This window comes from Budorcas taxicolor, chromosome 20 (assembly GCF_023091745.1).
Source record: "Budorcas taxicolor isolate Tak-1 chromosome 20, Takin1.1, whole genome shotgun sequence".
NCBI classification, from domain to species: Eukaryota; Metazoa; Chordata; class Mammalia; order Artiodactyla; family Bovidae; genus Budorcas; species Budorcas taxicolor.
In genome coordinates this window covers 69616130-69637309 of record NC_068929.1, presented here as the reverse complement: position 1 = coordinate 69637309, position 21180 = coordinate 69616130, and the positions used below count along the sequence as shown (strand labels likewise).

General features: G+C 51.0%; 1 protein-coding gene across 1 annotated transcript in view; it reads left to right on the top strand.

Annotated features, from left to right (window-relative positions):
* UBE2QL1 (ubiquitin conjugating enzyme E2 Q family like 1) overlaps positions 1 to 20152 on the top strand; it is a 55320-nt gene extending 35168 nt beyond the window's left edge. Inside the window, exon 2 of the mRNA XM_052659180.1 lies at positions 18835 to 20152. Within this exon, the coding sequence (XP_052515140.1) occupies positions 18835 to 18966 (132 nt within the window). The 3' untranslated portion in view covers positions 18967 to 20152. The remainder of the gene's footprint in view (positions 1 to 18834) is intronic.
* The last annotated feature ends 1028 nt before the right edge of the window (positions 20153 to 21180 follow it).

Here is a 21180-nt window from a genome sequence, read left to right as displayed (position 1 = left end):
GTTTTCCAATGAGTCAGCTTTGCACATCAGGTGTCCAAAGTATTGAAGCTTCAGCTTCAGCATCAGTCCTTCCAAGGAATATTCAGGGTTGATTTCCTTTAGGATGGACTGGTTGGATCTCCTTGCAGTCCAAGGAACTCTCAAGAGTCTTCTCCAACACCACAGTTTGAAAGTATCAATTCTTCAGTGCTCAGCCTTCTTTATGGTCCAACTCCCCATACATGACTGTTGGAAACACCATAGCTTTGACTATATGGACCTTTGTGAGCAAAGTGATGTCTCTGCTTTTTAATACACTGTCTAGGTTTGTCATAGCTATCCTTCCAAGGAGCAAATGTCTTTTATATTTGTGGCTGCAGTCACCATCCTCATTGATTTTGGAGCCCAAGAAAACAAAATCTGACACTATTTCCACTTTTCTCCGTCTATTTGCCATGTAGTGATAGGACCGGATGCCATGATCTTCGTTTTCTGAATGTTGAGTTTTAAGCCAACTTTTTCACTCTCCTCTTTCACTTTCATCAAGAGGTTCTTTAGTTCTTCTTCACTTTCTGCCGTGAGGGTGGTGTCATCTGCATATCTGAGGTTATTGATGTTTCTCCCAGCAATCTTGAATCCAGTTTGTGAGTCATCTAGCCCGGCATTTCACACGATATTCTCTACATAGATGTTAAACAAGCAGTGTGACAGTACACGCCTTTAGGTACTCCCTTTCCAATTTTGAACCAGTCTGTTGTTCCATGTCCAGTTCTAACTGTTGCTTCTTGTCCTGCACACAGGTTTCTCAGGAGCCAGGTAAGGTGGTCTGGTATGCCCATCTGTATGTTTATTATATTACAAAGCATGTGTTGGTTGAAGATTCCCAGCGAAGTTTATAAAAATCACTGATTGAATTCATTTCTCTACTTGCTATAGTTCTGACTTAATCAAAAAGAAAAGATTCTGTAGCACCACCCCTATACAAATAAAGAGCTGAAATCAGAACATCCCTAAAGCAATGGCCTGAAAGCAGTAATAGCCATCCCAGGTGCTTATGGAAAATCACTTTCTAAATGTTTATTAGGTCAGCCAGAATCAGCCTGTCCGTTTCCTAAGCTTTTCAGGCAGAGACTAGAAATTTGAGTTTAGAAACGACTTCCTTTCTTGATTGCAATCTTGAGACACTTTTCTGGTGACAGAACATGGTGTTTTCTAGAAAGATGCCCACCCCTTCCTTCTCAGCACAGAGTAAGCTATTTCATCTGTTATCTTTGCCCTGCATTTTCTTGCAAACAGAAAAAGCAGGTGCTGGGCTTCACTTGCACTGGGTCCAGCACCTGTGTGACATCCTGCCTGTGGCTGGATGGCAGTCTGCAGTCCTGATGGTTTGCAAGCCTTGCCTTTATCCAGGTGTTCATAGCACGCGGCCACAATACTGAGTGCTGGGTGGTAGGGCTCTTAACACTCCTAGTGCTTTCTTCATTTAACGATAAAATAGCGTAAGGAAGGCAGGGTAGGGAGCTGGGGAGCAGGCTGGGTGGCGGGGGGGGGGGGGAGGGGAGGCAGGGGACATAATGCAGGGGCAGAGGCCCCAGCGGCGGAAGTGAGACGCTGGCGTGCGATGGGTGCTCACAGGGCAGAAGCGCACAGGCTTGAGCACCTGCCCTGGTTATGGGTGCTGCCTCTGAGTTACAGGTGCTGGGTTTCACCCCAAGACCGTCCAAAAAGCGCACCTGATGAAACACTCTTAGTTTTTAAGGTCAGGTGCACTAGGATTCCTGTGTTAGGATGTCTTTGCACCATTGACCTGGCTCAGAACAGTCCGGGGTCCTCGGAAGTCAGGGTGGGGAAATGCCTGCCCTGGTAGGGTACTGGGGGGGTGTCTGCAGTCTGGGTGCGGAGGGGGGGGTCTGGGTGGGGAGGGAAGGCAGGGGGCCGGTCCCACTCTCACCTCCCTTCCTTCCAGCCTCCCTTCCTCTGCCTCTGCCCCAGCACTGCACCTCATTAGCACCTCATTATCAGCCAGCACACAAAACTGTCAGAGTCAAGTTCTCCGGGAAGATACACCAGGCGTGATTCAAGTTTACTACAAGCTGCTTGCTTATTCAAGGTTTTTCACACATAGATGGCCACTTTTCCCAGGAAAGAAAGTTCCGCGTTTTTTTAAATTGAAGTGTAGTTGATTCACAATGTCATGTTAGATTCTGGTGTACGCACAGTGAGTCAGTGTATGTTTCATATATATATGTAAATTATATATATATATTCTTTTTCAGATTCTTCCCCTTATAGGTTATTACAAAATACTGAGTGCTACCCAATAGGCTCTTGTTAGTTATCTGTTTTATATACAGTTGCGTGTATCTGTTAGTCCCATCCTCCTTGGTAAACATAGATTGGTTTTCCTTTACATTTTTATTGTAGTATAGGTGATTTACAACGCTGTGTTAGCAAAGTGAATCAGTTATACGCATACCTGCGCCCACTCTTCTTTAGATTCTTTTCCCATATAGGTCATCACGGAGAATTGAGGAGAGTTCCCTGCGCTTTGCAGCGGGCCTTTATTAGCTGTGTGTCTTATGTATAGTAGGGTGCATATGTCAGCCCCAGTCTCCCAGTTTGCCCCTGCCTCCCGCCCCCCAGTAACCATCAGTTTATTTCTACATCTGTAACTCTATTTTGTAGATGAGTCCATTTCTGGGGGAGGTAAGTCAGACAGAAAAAGACAGATACCAAGTGATAGCGCTTATATGTGGAATCTGAACTATGGCTGCATAAGTTTGTTTTCTGTCTGTGGGTCTATTTTCAAAACACCCCATTTTAAGGCCATGGAGGTGGGACAGGGCTGTTTGGCCAGGGCCCCCACGTTGACTCATTGTGGGATGGATCGGAAACCTGGGACCCCCCCAAAAAAAGACACAGGTGCATCCTGAAAGCGTGCAAAACCCACCCCAGACCTCAGCCAGTGCATGCAGAGGTGCCCCGCGCGTGATGCGTTCCTGGTGACGCTTGTCTGGCTCTTTCCATTACCTGCAGCAGTGTTTCAAGGCTCATCCTGTTAGCGATGCACACCCGCCCACGAGTCTCCTTATTTTCCATTTTTACAACCAAAGCACCATTGTCTTCACTGGACTTAGGTGCCTCCATGACAGCTGCCGTCCCTGGGGCAGGAGCGCCCCACCCTCCTCAGCATAGGGAGAGGTGAGGGGTCAGAAATCGCTCCGTGCCCATCCTCAGGGGTGGCCTCACCTGTGAGCCCGGGGACCACCGGCTCACATCAGTGCTGGAGCACCGTGGTGGCGTGAGGGGGTAGGGCCAGCAGGACAGACCCTCCCACATGGCCCCCGACCCCGGTCAGCCCCCGCAGCCTTCTGCCTCAGACTGAGTCTCCTTCCGCCACCCCCTGCACTTCCCCCCGGCCACCCCGCCTCTGAGCACCCTCCAGGAGAAGGCAGCCTCACAGACAGCCCAGCTCAGGCCATGACCCCCACCCCAAGCCAAAGCGATGTCGCGGGAGCCAGCATCCCAGGCCAAGTTCAGGGGCTCCTGGTTTCAGCCCTGTTAGGGATTCTTGGTCACTGCCCCGGCTCCCAGCCCTCACTGGGCTTCTCTGGTGGTTCAGACGGTAAAGCATCTGCCTGCAATGCAGGAGACCCGCGCAGTTCCATCCCTGGGTCAGGAAGATCCCCTGGAGAAGGGAATGGCAGCCCACTCCAGTATTCTTACCTGGGTAATCCCATGGATGGAGGAGCCTGGTGGGCTACAGTCCATGGGGTCACAGAGACGGACAGGACTGAGTGACTCCACTTTCACTTTCTCCCAGCCCTCACTCGGGGTGACCTGCAGGTGTGCTGGGCTGGGGTGGGGAGCGGAGCTTGCAAGGAGTCCCCCACTTTCTTCCCCCAGGACAGGAGGACCCCAGCCCCCACTCACCCCCCCCCCCCCACCTTCAAAACCGGAAGGGCTGGCCAGCAGGCCTCCTAGGCTGAGCGAGGGACTCTTGCGGGTGCTCCAGACTGAGAAACAGCTTCCCAGAAAGCTGGTAGTTTAGTCCTTCAGTCGTGTCCAACACTTGTGACCCCGTAGACCGTGGCCCTGCAGGCTCCTCTGTCCATGGTACTTCCCAGGCAAGAACACTGGAGTGGGTTGTCATTCCCTTCTCCAGGGTAGCTGCCCAACCCTTCTCCAGGGATCAAAGTCAGGCCCCCTCACTGCTGGCAGGTTCTTTACTGAGCCACCAGAGAAGCACCAGAAAGTTGGCGGGGTTTGTGCAACATAGGAGGGAGGGAGGTACACACTATTGGGTGAAAGATAAGCTCAGGAATGTATTGTGCAAGGAATACAGCCAATGTTTCGTAATAACTGTCAATGGAAAGTAACCTTTAAAATGGTATGAACAATAAAAAATTCTTTTAAACTTATGTAGAAATACAAAGTAAAGAGAAAATGGGGAAGTTAGAGAAAAACGGATCAGAAGGTTAATAAGTTGGATGCCCGAGGTGTCCATGCAGAGGCTACAGTGGTCGCCCTGGTGACCGTGTCCAGCAGGAAGTGACCGGCACCTGGGAGGCGGGGGGAGGCTGAGCTGCGGACTCCAGGGTTCCCGCCCAGGGCATAATGTGTGAACCAGGACGTGTGCACCGGAGACCCAGTCTGTGTGGCTCTTCAGAGACAAACCGTGTTCTGGGCTGCTGTCCGAGGCTTCATCATGTCCCCATCTCAATAACTTCCTCCTCACCCAGCACACTGAGAAAGAGAACCTAGCTGACCACAGACCCTGCCTTCTCAGACCCATTCCACTGGAAGCAGGTGGAAGGCAGGCGTGGGATCTCTCCAGTGAGCAGAATTGAAATTTCACGTCATTAGGAACACCACGGCTTTCCTGAAATTCAGTGAAGTAGTGAAGATCAGGTCTTCCTGAGTAGCTCACATGGTAGAGAATCTGCCTGCCATGCAGGAGACCCCAGTTCGATTCCTGGGTCGGGAAGATCCCTGGGAGAAGGGATAGGCCACCCACTGCAGTATTCTTCGGCTTCCCTGGTGGCTCAGATGGTAAAGAATCCATCCGCCTGCCATGTGGGAGACCTGGGTTTGATCCCTGGGTGGGTAAGATCCCCTGGAGGAGGAAATAGCAACCCACTCCCGTATTCTTGCCTGGAGAATCCCATGGACAGAGGAGCCTGGCAGGCTGGAGTCCCTGGGGTAGCAAAGAGTCAGACATGACTAAGTGACTAAGCGACTAAGCACGGACACACACACACAGTAAAGATTAAAGTAATCCGCGGTCTTCATCTGTGTCACGTGTCGGGTGTGGGGGCAGAGGGTTGGCCTGATCCTGACCCAAGAGGTCCGGTGGGTAGGAAAACACTCCCGAGCCCTATTCACTCACCAGGATGCCGAGCTGCCCCTGTGAGAAGGCTGATGATTGTGATGGAGCCAGGTCAGGGGAGCGTGACCAAGCTGATGAAGATTCCCCGCAGGGGTCTCCCAGCAGGGCAGAGGGTCTGCTCTCCGGCTTCTCCAGGCGCCAGGATCTGCTCAGAAGCAGCAGCTGTGCTGTGTTAAACGGGCCCTCCAGCTTGGAGACGGGAACACGCTGTCCTCGACTGGCCTGTGGCCAGCAGCTCCTCCCACGCCATGTGTAGCAGACGGAGACCACGGATGCCGGCGTCCCGGGGAACAAAGCCCCTGGGGGGTGAAGGCGCCTGGCTGACCGAGGTCCCCAGAGTCGGGCAGGAGCCGAGGTCCCCATGATGGTGGCCGGAGGGCCAGACGCTTGGTGCTGAAGGCAGATTGGGTGCCCTGATCAGCTCAGAGCGTGCACGTGGGGTGAGCTCCAGGAAGAAGGGTGCAGAGGGGAGGGGACGGAGGAGCTCAGGGAGCCTGGCGCCCTGCACCCAGCAAGAGCAGCCAGGCTCGAGCATCCTGTGCAGCGAAGGGTCGGTACCTGGTTCCCTCGCCAACTCCCAGGAGCTGCTGTGTGTTCTGAGAGCCGGCCTGGCCTGGGATTCAGCTGGGGGATCCGGTGTGACTTTGAGCACGTGGTTGGCGTCTCTGTGTCTGTTTCCTCACCTGTGAATCAGGGTTGATGGGCTGACGATAGCAGAGCCGACCTGGTGGGGGTCCGGGGACCACCCCACACCCCACGTAAGGAGTCTATGCAAGCCGGGTCCTGAGGACAGTGCCCAGCAGAGCAAGGACGAGCTGCCGCCACCACCACGACTGCCTTTAAAGAGTGAAGTCCAGCTGCCTCTGCCTGTGTCTCACACAGCTGGTGAAACCCACCGGGACCCAGTTGCTGAAGCAGAACTATTGGCAGAGCCTCCAGAAAAAAATAATTCTGAAGCAATTATCTTACATAATTGAAAGTCTGATCATCACGTTCCTTTTTCCCTGTTTGCTTCTCCTAAGAAAATGCAGTCTGTCTTAAAACAGATCCCATAATTGCTAGAACTTTATTTAAAATGTAGAAGAAAGAGATGCTTATGTTTTGCAAGAATCAAAAATATCCACGAACTGCGCCTTTGGTCCTGCCAGTGGCCTGAGGATGGTTTAACGGCTATCAAGTCGTCGCGTCTTATCTGCGAGGGACACACTCAGCCCCCCAGCAGACGCGGGAAACCATGGATTGTACAGAACACTATACTGTGTCTTTTTCTCTGTGTGCACATGCTGGACAGGGAGGCTTCACGTCCCGGGTGGGACTGCGGGCGACGGTCAGGCACACCTCGTTTCACTGTACATCACAGATGATGTGGCTTTTTTTTCTTTTTTAACGAATTCAGGGCTGCGGCACCCTTCATCAAGCAGGCCTATCAGTGCCAATTTTCCAACAGCATTATTTTGTACGTGGGCTCCCCAGGTGGCTTGGACAGTGAAGAATCTGCCTGCAGTGCAGAAGACCCGGGTTCAACCCCTGGGTGGGGAAGATCCCCTGGAGAAGGAAATGGGCACCCGCTCCAGTGTTCTTGCCTGGAGAGTCCCGTGGACAGAGGAGCCTGGGGGGCTATAGTCCATGGGGTCACAAAAAGTCGGACGCGACTGAGTGACTAACATTTTGCACTTAATGCTGATTTTTTAATGTTTCTATTGTTTTTTTACACACAATGCAATTGTGCACTTAATTTACTAGCGTGGTGTGTAAGCACAGCCTTTATGTGCACTGGGAAACCAGAATATTCGTGTGACTCACTTTAAGATACTCGCTTTATTTCAATGGCCTAGAGCCAAATCTGCAGTGTATCCAAGATCTGCCCGGGCATGAGATTTCGTCTCGCTGTTCAGAACAGTCTGCGATTTAAAACTTGTGAATTTTTATTTCTGGAATTTTCCATTTAGTATTTTTGGACCATAGTTGACAAGGGTAACCGAAATCACAGAAAGAGGAACAGTAGCTAAGGGGCGCCATGGGGTTAAATAACGTCGTAGCTTCACTTTAATTTCTATTAAATATTATCCAGGTTTATATAAAAGTGATGCTGACTTTGTCATCCTGAGAGGTTCACAAAAATCAAGAGAGACTATCTGAAGACATTGGTCATTTAATAATTTGGAAACCACTTTAGAGACTGTGGTGGAGACTCTGCCCGCCCAGAAAACCTTCCTTCCTGACGGCAGTGGCCGCGCGTCCTTGGCCCTGAGGAGGGTCAGTGCTGTGGAAAGCTTGCCTGTGGTCCTGCCGGGGAGGGGATGCGAGTCTGGCCAATTGCATACACGCATCCACCCCTCCAGGGCTTCCCTGGTGGCTCAGATGGTAAAGAATCTGCCTGCAGTGTGGGAGACCTGGGTTAGATCCCTGGGTGGGGAAGATCCCCTGGAGGAGGGCATGGCAACCCACTCCAGTATTGTTGCCTGGAGAGTCCCATGGACAGAGGAGCCTGGCGGGCTACAGTCCAGGGGGTTGCAAAGAGCAGGACATGACTGAGTGACTAAGCGCAGCACAGAGCATTCTCTCGTCCAGACATTCCCAGTGTCCCACCCACCAGGCCCGTGCCAAGCCCTGGCCATCTCCCTCCCCTGGTGTCTCCAGTAACCTGCACAATCTCTGCTCCATTTATCTATGGGAAATACAGTTTACCTATGGGAAATACACTCCTTTGCACGTCAGCAACTTTGATGGACCTGGTGTGTCTTTGAGCAGGGATTCTCAACATCCGGCATCTAATGCCTGATGATCTGAGGCGGCACTGATGTCATAATAACAGAAAGAAAGGGCACAATAAATGGAATGCACTTGAAGCATCCTGAAACCGTACCCCACCCCAGTCCGTGGGAAAATCGTCTTCCACGAAACTGGCCCCTGGTGCCAGAACGGTGGGGGACTGCTGTCTTTCAGGGTGGGTCGACCACAAGAGCAGTGCTCCTGGTGTGTGTGCGGCGAAAGGCTGTGTGCTGATGGGGAGAGAGTCCCGGCTTCCCCCAAGGTGTGCCCGGGTTCACCCAGTTATCTTTCCTAGGCACAGCATCACCTGCTGGCGCTCTGCCTGCCTCGGGTGGACACATGCAGCCTCGCGATGCTCTGTGAGGACGTTTCCAGTAGAGGGACCACAGCGCCTTTCTGCAGAGGACATGTAGCCACGAGTGCACATACACAAAGCTTCATGCCACTCCCTGAGTGGGCTTGCCCCCTGCAGCCACCGAGGGCGGGTCCATTCCGTCCAGTGCCACAAGCGCACTGCCCCCAGTGTCCTCTGTTCCAGTGGGATGTTCTCGCGACCTGCCGTGAAAGGCACTTTGCTAACAGGCTCTGTGTGTCTTAACTATGAATTAGTAGCCAGTGTCAGAATTAGAGGACAGACCTTGTGTCCTCAAGGTGTAACTTCCAGAAAGATAGACAGCTTTTTTGTTTCTGAGATGAAAGTTTTGAGTTGATCATTTCTAGAGTCTGCCTCACAGTCTTTTTTTTTTTTTTTTTTGGTGGTTTGTATTATAAAAATAAGACCTTTAATATATCATAGAATCTTTATGGGCTTCCCAGGTGGCGCTAGTGGTGAAGAACCTGCCTGCTAATGCGAGAGAACTAAGAGATGCGGGTTTGATCCCTCGGTCGGGAAGATCCCCTGGAGGAGGGCACGGCAACGCATTCCAGTAAACTTGCCTGGAGAATCCCATGGACCGAGGAGCCTGGTGGGCTACAGTCCATGGGGTCGCAAAGAGTCAGACATGCCCAAAGTAACTTAGCAGCAGCAGAATCTTTATAGTATTTTGCAATGAGGATATAGAGGCTTTTTTTTAAATTGAAGTATGCTTGATATAAAATATTATTTAAGTTATAGGCATACAATATAGTGATTTGCAAATTTTAGAAGTTATAGTTCATTTATAGTTATTATGAAGTATTGGCTGTATTCCCTGTGATGTACAGTATGTCCTTGTAGCTTATTTTATACCTAGGAGTTTATATCTCTTACTCCCCCGCCCCTATACTGCCCCCACTCCCCTCTTCCCACTGGTAATCACTAGTTTGTTCTCTTATATCTGTGAGTCTGTTTTTTTTTTAATATACCGGTTTGTTTTGCTTTTTAGATTCCACACGTAAGTGATACCACACGGTATCTGTCTTTCTCGGTCTGACTTACTTTACTTAGCACAGTGTTTTCCAGCTCCATCCATGTTACTGCAAATGGCAAAATTTCATTCCTTTTTATGCTAAAGACCCTGACGCTGGGAAAGGTTGAAGGCGGGAGGAGAAGGGGATGACAGAGGATGAGATGGTTGGATGGCATCACCGACTCAATGGACGTGAGTTTGAGTAAACTCTGGGAGTTGATGATGGACAGGGAGGCCTGATGTGCTGCAGTCCATGGGGTCGCAAAGAGCAGGACATGACTGAGCGACTGAAGTGACTGACTGACTGAATATTCCATTGTTTATGTACACCACATCTTTATCCATTCAACTGTTGATGGAAACTTAGATTGTTTCCATGTCTTGGCAATTGTAAGTAATGCTGCTATGAACTTGGGGTGCGTGTATCTTTTTGAATTAGTGGTTTGCAGTTTTTTTCTTTTTTTGATCTATACCCAGGAGTGTGTTTGTATGGTGTTCTATTCTTAGTTTTTTGTGTCTCACCAAAGATGTTCCCAATAAGATCTGAGAGTAAATTATGAATAGCTGGGGTGGGGTGTGAGGATGCTGTGACAGGAGACACGCTGGGCACGGATTCCGCTTAAAACCCAGAAGGAGGGCACGGGGACCTGAATGCCCAGCACCGGGGCAGGCCGCGGGGGGCGCTGAGCCTCTGTGCCCTCGGACACGCTGGCTGCCAGGAGGGAGCCCCCCAGGTCCGGCAAAGCCGTGTCCCGCGGGCCCAGCCACGGGGCCACCTCTCTTGGCCCCGTGCCTCCCAGGCCCGCTGGTCCTCTCCTGGTGGACTGCGGGAAGCCGCTGTGCCTTGTGGAGCCCGCTGACCAGCCCTGACCACCACGCTGAAGTGGAGCGTTGTCTGTGGAGGTTTAGTGAGAGGCAGTGTGTGAAAGCGGCCCCAGCACTGGGCGCAGGAACTGACGTGAGCCGGACACGGAGCGGCTGCCCCTGCACTCTTGGACAGCGGCCACACGGGCGAGCAGGGGCTTTCGTGGCTGCCAAAACGCAACACCTTGGCAGTCCAGTGGTTAGGACTCGGTGCTCTCTTTGCCATGGGCTCAGGTTCAATTCCTGGTCTGGGAGCTAAGATCCCACAAGCTATGTGGTCCAACCAAAGGAAAAAAAAAAGAACCATTTCCAGCACCAGCTCGTTACCTGCTCAGGTGGCCGCACGGCACGTGCCCACAGCATCATTCTGCCCCCTCACTGCCTGCCCTTCCGAGCCCCTCTGCCCCACTTCCCTGCCATGGCTGGTGCTGGGTGGGGTCCCTGACGGGCAGCGGGCTCCCCCGTAAACTGACCATCCTCCAAGTCCAGGTATGAGGCCGGAGGCTTCCCTCCAGGCGACTCCTGGATTCCAGTCAGCTCAGGGACCCTCACATTTCTCTCCCTGCAGTTTAAACAACATCACTGTAGCCACACACATACATGCATGCACATGCAAGCCCACATGTGAGCATTCGTGTACATACACGCACATGTATATACATGTACACGTGCATACACACACACACACGTTCTCAGACCCATGGCCAAGGTGGAATCAACTCGGCCCATTTCCAGTCCACGTCAGCCTCTCCCTGATGCCTCACTGGACCACATCCAGCGGGAGTGCCTTCCCCGCTGGCCAGCGGTTTCAGAGCCGCCCTTTGATTTGGGAAAGCATTTCTCTGAAGTGGTCTCGTTCACTGCAGAGTCTCATCTGTCCTTTAGAACTTGTAAGCTGACCTGCTTTGAATGGCAGAGCTTCAGAGAGAGGTGAGATCACTGCTGTCTTTCCAGGCGGACCTCCTTCCAAATCCGCGTGTTCCTGTGTTTCCCTCAAGCCGAGCACAGGTCCCGTCTGAGCGTCTCCTCCACGTGCAGCGTCCTCGAGAGACTACACTGAGCACAATACACGCTTGAAACCCACATCGGGGAGGTGGGGTGCACAAGTGCTTTTAGACTAACAGTAACACATTCTAAGACTTTAAAAACAAATTACAGCCGCTCTGTAATTCAACACAGGAAACGAGTGAAGGAGCCTCAACACTTTGCGTGAAGAGTCTGTAAGTCCCTACTAGTTTTAAAGGAGCAAAGCTTGTAATTCATGGGCAAGTGAACCACGAAAATGTCGTGAAAGTATGTTGGCAAAGGAGAAAAATAGAAGAAAATCTAACCAAGTGAGAAATGTCAAATGAATATGTTTATGTCAACCAGTTAAAATGATGTTACTGAAAGGGCTAGGAAAGCAGCCCTACAAATACAGAATACTGGACTTGCCTGAAGATGTTTTTGTGACCGGATAAGCCATCATAATATCCCACATTTTTATTCCAGGAGGGCAGAACGGAGTTAACTTTGCCAAAGAATAGGGATAAGATCGTCTGTGATGATTTCAAAGATGAAAATCCACATTTATTTTGTCCATCCTGTGCCTGACACTGAGCTGAGCATCCTACATGTGTTAACACATTAAGTCCCTATAAAACCTCAACATCACATAGCACTGTTTTTATGCTTATTTTCCAGGTGAGGAAGTTGCAGTTCAGAGAGGTTAATTAACACATCCAAGGTCACACAGCCAGGAGGTATTGGAGCAGGGCTTTGAGGCCAGGCGTATTGAATTCTTCACCCCCGCCCGTCGCGCGCGCACCCACACACACACACCCCCACATACCCTAGCTTCACCAAGTGTCTTCCCATCCTTTTCTGAATACAGCCATGTCTTTCAACCTCCACTCTGGGGTCCCTTGTCCTCACCCACCATGGCCTGGCAAACACTTTCCACCCGTATTTCAAGGCTCAGTTCAAGTGTCTTCAGACGTGGAAATCTTTCTGAACCCACAGACAACGAACCCTACCTCTTCCCCTTCCCTCTCCCCAAGGTAGACCCCACCCTCCCTGCTGAGCTATAAGTTCCATGAGGATCAGAATCGTTTCCAGTTTAGAAAACCCTGCAGTCCCAGTTGGAGGAGGAAATGGCAACCCACTCCCGTATTCTTGCCTGGAGAATCCCAGGGACAGAGGAGCCTGGCGGGTTACATTACACAGGGTCACAAAGAGTCAGACACGACTGAAGTGACTCGGCATGCAAGCATGCAGTCCCAGTAACCAGCCCAGTTCGTAACTCCGGGAGGATTTGCGTGACTGTTTGCTGAATGAATGGAGATGGACCGTCCGCCCCTTGCTCAGGGCCATCTTTATTCCATACACCAGTGGCTCGCGTTCGGGGCTGATTTTGTCTCTCAGGGGACATCTGGCGATATCTGGACCCCCTTGCTCAGGGCCATCTTTATTCCATACACCAGTGGCTCGCGTTCGGGGCTGATTTTATCTCTCAGGAGACATCTGGCGATATCTGGACCCCCTTGCTCAGGGCCATCTTTATTCCATACACCAGTGGCTCCCGTTCGGGGCTGATTTTGTCTCTCAGGAGACATCTGGCGATATCTGGAGATGCTTTGGATGTCATGGCTCATGTAGTGCCATTAGCATCTCCACGGACGCTGCTGAACATCCTCCTGTGCACAGGACACCCCCCAGCAAAGAATCAGCCAGCCCGTGTTGCTGGTAGTGCTGGGGCTGAGAAACCCTGACGTACCCGCTCCTGTCTCAGCACCGACAACACACTTCAGCTCTCTCCCCGCGATGAATCTAAGGCCCTGCTGCAGGGGCCGCAGTCCCTGTCTTTCTACGCCCAGGATCCAGCATACTGAGTGAGCGAATGAATGAGCGAGAGGTGAGCAGGAGACAGAGACAGGCAATTCAGCGCACACACTGGGGTGACAGCAGCCGCAGCAGACCCCGCGGCTGGTGCGAGGACCTGAGTCTGGGGTCACCCGTTAGCTCCGTGGAAATGTTCTCATGTTGTTCACTGTGATTGACACACTCCCCCAAAACAAACAAAAAAAAAAACCCTGAGCAAAATAGAGAGTTCAAACCAAGCACCACCCAATGGCTGTGCTTGGCAGATGTAGCCCCAGGGAGCTGGGTGCTTGTGAGCACTGCTCGGTGTCAATATTACAGTGAGATTTTGAGCTTTTTAAGGTGATTGGGGCAGAACCCTATGGTTATGTATAACTGTACATTTACAATCGGGAGCAAGGCTGACGGTCATCAGGAGAGAGAGGGTACTTTTCTGAGCTCTTAGAGCACAGAGCTATCATGTAGGCTGAGTAAACTCTCAGATCAGGTCCTTTAGCATTAAAGTGGAGGTGTTTTAGGGAAAAACAAGAGTTATTGGAAGGGAAATCTCCAGGAAAGACTGTCTGAGTATTAGTTACATGGAAACGGATAAGAGAAACCATCAGGTTAGGAAAATAAGAAAAACTGTTCTTAATTCGTTGTATACACCTTAAAGCTCTCAACATGTTTTGAAATTCAGTAGCTTATCTGGTGTTCCTAGTGCTGCTGTGAAGTGGGTTTTGGCCCTGATCTATAGAGGGACGCACAGAGGGTCGGGGAGCAGAAAACGGCAGCCCACTCCAGTCTTCTTGCCTGGTGAGTCCCGGGGACGGGAGCCTGTTGGGCCACCGGCCATGGGGTCATACAGAGTCAGACATGACTGAAGCAACGTAGCACGCACACACAGAGGGTTAGAGAAGTCAGGCTGCAGTTTTCCCGAGTCCAGACTCCAGGAGACTGCTCCCTGGAAGGAAGAATGGGAGACACAGCATCACCAGGTATCAGAGAAACACAAAGCAAAACCACAGTGAGGGCTCACCTCACACTGGTCACAACAGCCACCATGAAAACGTCTACAAACAAATGCTGGAAGGGTGTGGAGAAAAGGGAGCCCTCAGACACTGCTGGTGGGAATGCAAACCGGTGCAGCCGCTATGGAGCAGTGTGAGTGAGTGAGTGAAGGTCAGTCGTGTCCGACTCTTTCCGACCCTGTGGACTATATATACAGTCCATGGAATTCTCCAGGCCAGAGTACTGGAGTGGGTAGCCCCTTCTCCAGGGGATCTTCCGAACTAAGGATCAAGCCCAGGCCTTCCACGTTGCAGGTGGATTCTTTACTATCTGAGCCACCAGGGAGCAGTAAGGAGGTTCCTTGAAAACTGAAACTAAAGCTAGCGTATGATCTAGTGAGTTCATTCCTGGGCATATATCTGGAGCAAACTCTAATTCAAAAGCTCTTTAATTCATGCACCCCCACGTTCATAGCAGCGCTGCTCACAATAGCCCAGACATGGGAGCAACCTAAGTCTCCATGCACAGGTGAATGGATAAAGATTGTATATATTAATATTTGTACATGCATGCGTGCTAAGGCCCTTCACTCATGTCCAACTCTTTGCAACCCCATGGACTGTAGCCCACAAGGCTCCTCCATCCATGGAATTTTCCAGGCAAGAATACTGGAGTGGGGTCCATTCCCTCTTCCAGGGGTTCTTCCCAACCCAGGGATTGGACCCATGTCTCTTGCATCTCCTGCTTTAGCAGGTGGGTTCTTTACCACTAGCACCCCCTGGGAAGCCCAATGCATGCACATATATTTCTATATACATATAGTAGTATATATATACAGTGGAATATTACTCAACCATAAAGATAAATGAAATATTGCCATTTGTAACAACATAGATGGACCCAGAGATTGCCATTCTAAATGAAGTCAGAAAGAGAAAGATATTAACACCATATAATATCATTCATATGTGGAATCTGAAAAAGGTGATACAAATGAGCTTATTTCCAAAACAGAAACTCACAGATACAGGAAACAAACTTGTGGTTACCAAAGCAGAGGAGGGATAAAATTAAGAATATGGGATTTACATACACACACTACTGTATATAAAATCCATAATAAACAAGAACGTACTGTATAGCACAGGGCACTGTACTCAATATCTTGTAATAACATAAAATGGAAAAAATATATGTCCATAATGCATGTATTCAGAGAATTAATATAAATGTGTGTGCACATATATATGTATATATGCATATATAACTGAATCACTTTGCCATACACCTGAAACTAACACAACATTGTTAATCAGCTACACTTCAATTAAAAAACTGAAGAAGTTCCCTGGCAGTCTAGGGATTAGGATTAGGTTAGGATTCATTGCTCTCACTGCCTTGGCCTGGGTTCAATCCCTCGTTGGAAAACTAAGATCCCACAAGCCACATGGCACTGTCAAAACAATTAAAAAAAAAAAAAAAAAGAATGGGAGTTGGTTCAATGTCAGAGTGGCCTGGACCATCAAGGGGCCCAGGGTGGACAGAGTGCCCCTGACCTTCCCGGTGCAGTGGGCTCCTCATGGGCATTTCAACAAGCATAGCTCAGCTGCCCTGGTTTTCAAGCCCAGTGTGTTACTGGGCGATGCTTAAATAGCCAGTCAGAGGAGGACAGGCGGTCTGTGCAGGGGTGTCTGTTAGCTGCAAACTCGGCCGTAAGACGCGAGGCGAGAGGGAGGTGCTGGAGGCCAGCTGAGTGCAGGGGAGATCCCGAGACCCCGGCTGCCTCACACACGCTCTGTCTCCCAGCTGCTGAATTGACTGGGTGCTGGTGTTTTATGTTCATAATTCTTCTTGGGGAGAAGAGGTTACAAAGACTGGTCTGTTCGTTTGGAGTTTTGTCTGTTGTTTTCTGTAACAATTGGGACTTTCACAAAGAATGAGCCAAGTATATGTTCATGCCAAGAGCACAGGAATATTCCAAGATTATTGTGAGCTGGTATTTGTCCGGCTGCCGTTAGTTCAGAATTCTCTAGTCATACCATAAATTTTCAGTATCATAGAAAAGAATGATAGACATGGTTAGAACTGGCATTTTATGGGAAAGAAATTAGCTCTTGATACTTGTTCCCACTTCTGTGGAAATTGATACTGACATCCCTGCAAAGATACAGTTGCCTGTGTTTAATGAAACAATGCTGGACTTTGATCTTGGCTCACACAGTGACGATTATAAATGTCTTAGCTTCTCGTGGTCCCTTTGTATCGTATAACTACCTCCCATAAGCAAAGCAAGAGAGGCACTGGGACGTTTCTAGCAGTCAGAAAACGGTGGTTTCCTGCCTTCTTGTCCCATTTTCCTTCGCCGTTTAGCAGCTCATGTGACATGGCTGTTTCCGTTCAATCACCCAGTCGTGTCTGACTCTTCTCGACTCCATGGACTGCAGCACGCCAGGCTTCCCTGTCTTTCAGCATCTCCTGGAGTTTGCTCAGACTCATGTCTATTTAGTCGGTGATGCCATCCAACCATCTCGTCCTCTTTTGCCCCTTTCTCCTCTTGCCTTCAGTCTTTCCCAGAATCAGGGTCTTTTCCATTGAGTCAGCATCAGGTGGCCAAGGTATTGGAGCTTCACTATCAGCCTTCCGATGAATAGTCAGGATTGATTTCCTTTAGCAGGAGATCAACTGCTTTGATCTCCTATTTGATGTGGACCAAGCAGCTAATCGGAGAAGGAAATGGCAACCCACTTTAGGACTCTTGCCTGGAAAATCCCGTGGACAGAGGAGCCTGTTAGGCTACAGTCCATGGGGTCGCAAAGAGTCGGACACAACTGAGTGACTTCACTTCATTTACTTCTTACTTTATCACTGGAGAAGGAAATGGCCACCCACTCCAGTATTCTTGCCTGGAGAATCCCATGGACAGAGGAGCCTGGTGGGCTGTGGTCCATGGGGTCGCAGAGAGTTGGACATGACTGAAGTGACTGGACATGCACGGAGCAACTAATTAGAAGAGGTGGTCTCGCCCTTGACTGGCAGCTGAAAAAGTTCAGCCAGAGACATGGCCAGAGGGACAGAGCAACACAGGGGCTCCGGAGGCTGACTCCTCGGCTGGGCGTGGCTCTGAGTCTCCCCTGCTGGAAAAACAGCAAGTGTTGGAAAGGAACGAGAAGCCCTGAATTTAGATGTGTGACACAGCCTCCCATTCTCAGGTCGTAGGGGTCGGTGCCATTTCCCCCGTGGTTTCAGATGTCTTCCCAGGGGCTTGTCAGTGGGTTATCAGAGCTCGGATAGGGGATCTCACGCACCCAGCCACACAGACATGGGGGGGCTACCTTTGCGGGGGGGACAGGTATGCGGTGAGGCCCTAGGCATGAGTCTGGTTCCTGTCCGGGTCCCCTTACACAGGTGGTGCTTGGGCATCACATGTCAGGAATGCAGAGAGACTGCCCAGAGCGCATCGTTAGTGAACGTTCGCCTGTTGAGAACAGCGTGCATGTCTTCACTAGTGGGTGAAACTGCGGGTGTTTCCCACCGACAAAACGTGTGTATGAGGTGCTCAGGATGAGAAGCGGATCTGCCAGGACAGGCGAGCGAAGGGAGGTTGGGTGCAAGGACGTGTGCCTGAGGGGCTCAGACAGCGTTTCCGCTGACGGGCTGTCACGTGGGGACTGGCCGAGCCTGGGGCAGTAAGAACAGCATCAACTCATCTGACGGGGAGTCCGGCCCCGCCCCGCTCCTGTGGTCCTTCGTCCACCCATCCCCACCACCGCCAAGGTAAACCTCCCTCCCCAGGGGAATGGCCTGAGCCCCGGCCACTCAGTGGGGTCCCCTGGTTCCTTCTCATGGTCTGGAGCCTGTGGCCGTGCCAAGATGAACCAGACCCTCTGTTCACTGCAGCCCCACGTGCTCCGTCCTTCAGACCATGGCCTGCCCGGGCACTGAGAACTGGGCAAACCTCTCCCCTCGCCCCCCACCACCAGGGACTGTGTAGGGGAAGCGCCGGCCTCACCTGAACCCCTCCCTGGGAACCCTCAGGGCCAGGCTTCTGCCTTCGTGTCAATGGCCCTTCTGTCTTCTCAGGAGCTTGTTCCCTCGCAGCATGAAATACAAGAAAGTCGCTTATTGCTCCTGAGCTTGAATGTGAAAAGTCAGAGTTTTCAAGTGTGCGTGTGTGTGTGAATGTATAAATACACACATTATACATAAACGTGTTATCACTAAGTTGTAATTAAAGGCACCCTGAGGTGGGAGGGAAGAGAAGTTAGAATAGCGTTTTTGCCTCCAGCGTGACGCGCTGCATTCTGCTTGGATGCTCTTTTGATAACGCTGGTCCTCCCAGAGACCGCCTGCCAGCATCCAGGGATGAGCGCCTTCCAAGGACCCCAGCAGCACCCGTGTCTCTCCCTCCCCTAAAAGCTTGCCTGCCACTGGACTCCTGCATCTGTTTGGTACCAAAGCCACGATGTTCCCTATCTCTCCTTTCATCGCGGACTTCAGAAGTCCCCGCCTCTGTGAGTGTTCTTCACAAAGAGGGCCGTAATCGGGATCACTGCTGGGCGCTAACCTGCTTTTTATCTTTTCCCTCTCACCCAGGGGCGGATCTGTAGAAAAGCTGGCAAGTCGAAAAAGTCCTTCAGTCGCAAGGAAGCCGAAGCCACCTTTAAGAGTTTGGTGAAGACTCATGAAAAGTACGGCTGGGTCACCCCGCCCGTCTCTGACGGCTGATGTTCGCGATGTGCACTAGACGCTTAAGCTGCCTCTCCACACACACACACACACACACACCTGACATCTCCTCTCCACGCTGAGCACCCTTCTTCCTTTTCATAACTCCAGCCTTCGGAACGGAATCCTGAATGCCAAGGAGACGCCTAAGTTATTTATGATCAGATGTGTTTACAGAGAGAAGAAGGGGGAGCCAACGCTGTTCGGGATTAGGTTTCGATGATAAATGAACGATCATCTCTAGGTCACTTTAGAACACACGTCGAGATGGTGACGTTCCCCCACCCGCCTGCCCTCCCCGCCCCACCCGCACCCCATCATTGGGCCCCTAGCTTCTTCTCCTGACAGCAGCTCCAAAGAGCAGGCAGGAAACTCAGCTCCCCTCGCTCGACCCATTGACACGCCCCTAGGAACGCCGTGCCCCGTCCCGTCCCTGTTTGCTGTGCCCCGTGTCTCTTTCTCTCCCCGGCAGGTCAACGTCGTAACTTGAAGACGCGTCTTTCTGTGGCCCCGGGTCATGACATGTAGACCTCATTTGTGCTCTGTGACCACTGGTTCATGAGAACAAAAAAATTTAATATGGCCAGGTTCTTGGGATGGAAAACAGCAACCGCCCTCTTGGCCAGACCGTGATCCCAAGGCCGACGCCGAAGCGCGTGCGGTCCGCAGCTCAGCCCACGCCCGTGGGTGAAGGCGAGGTGCTGTGGCCGCAACGGGGCACACAGGTGCAGACGCCGGGATGGGGGGCGCTCAGAGAAACGGTGTTGGGTTGCGGACGGGGTCTCTTCCGACATCCTCAGACGCTCCTACGACGTTCGTGTTCCTGTCTCCTCTCTGCTGGTCGACCCACCACTGAAAGCAGAACACAGTGCCCCATTCGCTGAAGTCGCCTGACCCATGTCCTTCCGTGTGCTCGTGACAGGGAATGCCAGAACTGCCTTCGGAGACCCGGTGACGGTAGGACAATTTGCATGGCCCAGTAGTCACTTGTGTGTCCCCGAGGCCACGACGCGTGAGCACCCTCGCTAGGATATAAACTTCTGTTATTTAATCTCCCCACAATTTCAGTTTTCTCTTCTGTTAAGTTACTTAGACCTTTCCAAGAAGTTCCATGAAATGAGGAAACCACGGTTTCTTATAATATGCGGGAAGAAGTAAAATGTTCATTCCAAGTGGAAAAATCTTATTGGACACATTTTAAATAAAATCACGCATACCTGAATCCGGTCATTGTGGGCTCTCCTTCCACTGAAAGTATTTAATCTATTTTCGGGCTTTCCAGGTGGCGCTAGTGATAAGGAATCCACCTGCCAATGCAGGAGACGCCAGAGACACAGGTTCGATTCCTGGGTTCATAGTTCAGATGCTACACATGCCAGGAAGGCATTCTGCCACAAGTTGCAGGAAAGGAGTCTCAGGAACCCATGGTCTTTTAAAAAATCCAGTGGATTGGAATGGTCCCCAGAAGCAGCCCGAAAGACAATCGGAAACTAACTGGAAGGACTGATGGGTTATTTGGCCAAACCTGGATGTTGCCAGTCATAGTTTAGCACCATGAAGGAAGAGGAAACATCTTTGCTCAGTCTATTAAATCCTTCAGGCAGTTTCGGGTGCTTGGCGCCCCACACACCTGTCCCACGTGGCCAGAGACCTGACACCAAACCTTAAAGCCAAGGGCAGCTCCTCCCAGTAGGGTTTGTCCTTACCCAAATCTACTCTTTATTGCTATTTTAATTATTTCAACCATGTTCTTACGGCCCCAGATACATAACGCAGTTCTGTGCAGCTAAGATGCTTGACCTCTTCAAGTTCCCTCTGAGTAAGAGTAGTCATAAAATTCGATGACAGTGAACTTAAAGCGTCCGTTCACCTGATCCTCCACGGCAGAATTCTCCATCCTGGAAACGTGACATCCAGCCGACGGTCCCTGGGCCCCTGGGCTCCAGTCTGTAATGGAATCACATGTGGGAGAGTGAGGGCCTAGGGCAGAAGCGCTGGTCAGGGAGAGCACCTCGGTTTCTTTCTTTCCAGAAGTCCCCGCTTCCAATTATAAAATAAAAGTAACTTTCTACTAGGAACGTAGGTACATATTTGACCCAAAGCTGGGTCACTTGAGTGCTGCTCACTAGCTGATCGAACAGCTGGGCCATGGCTGGTTCAGGTGCGGCCAGGTGGGGGGCAAGGTGACGGCCAACAGCAACAGGGAGGGAGACC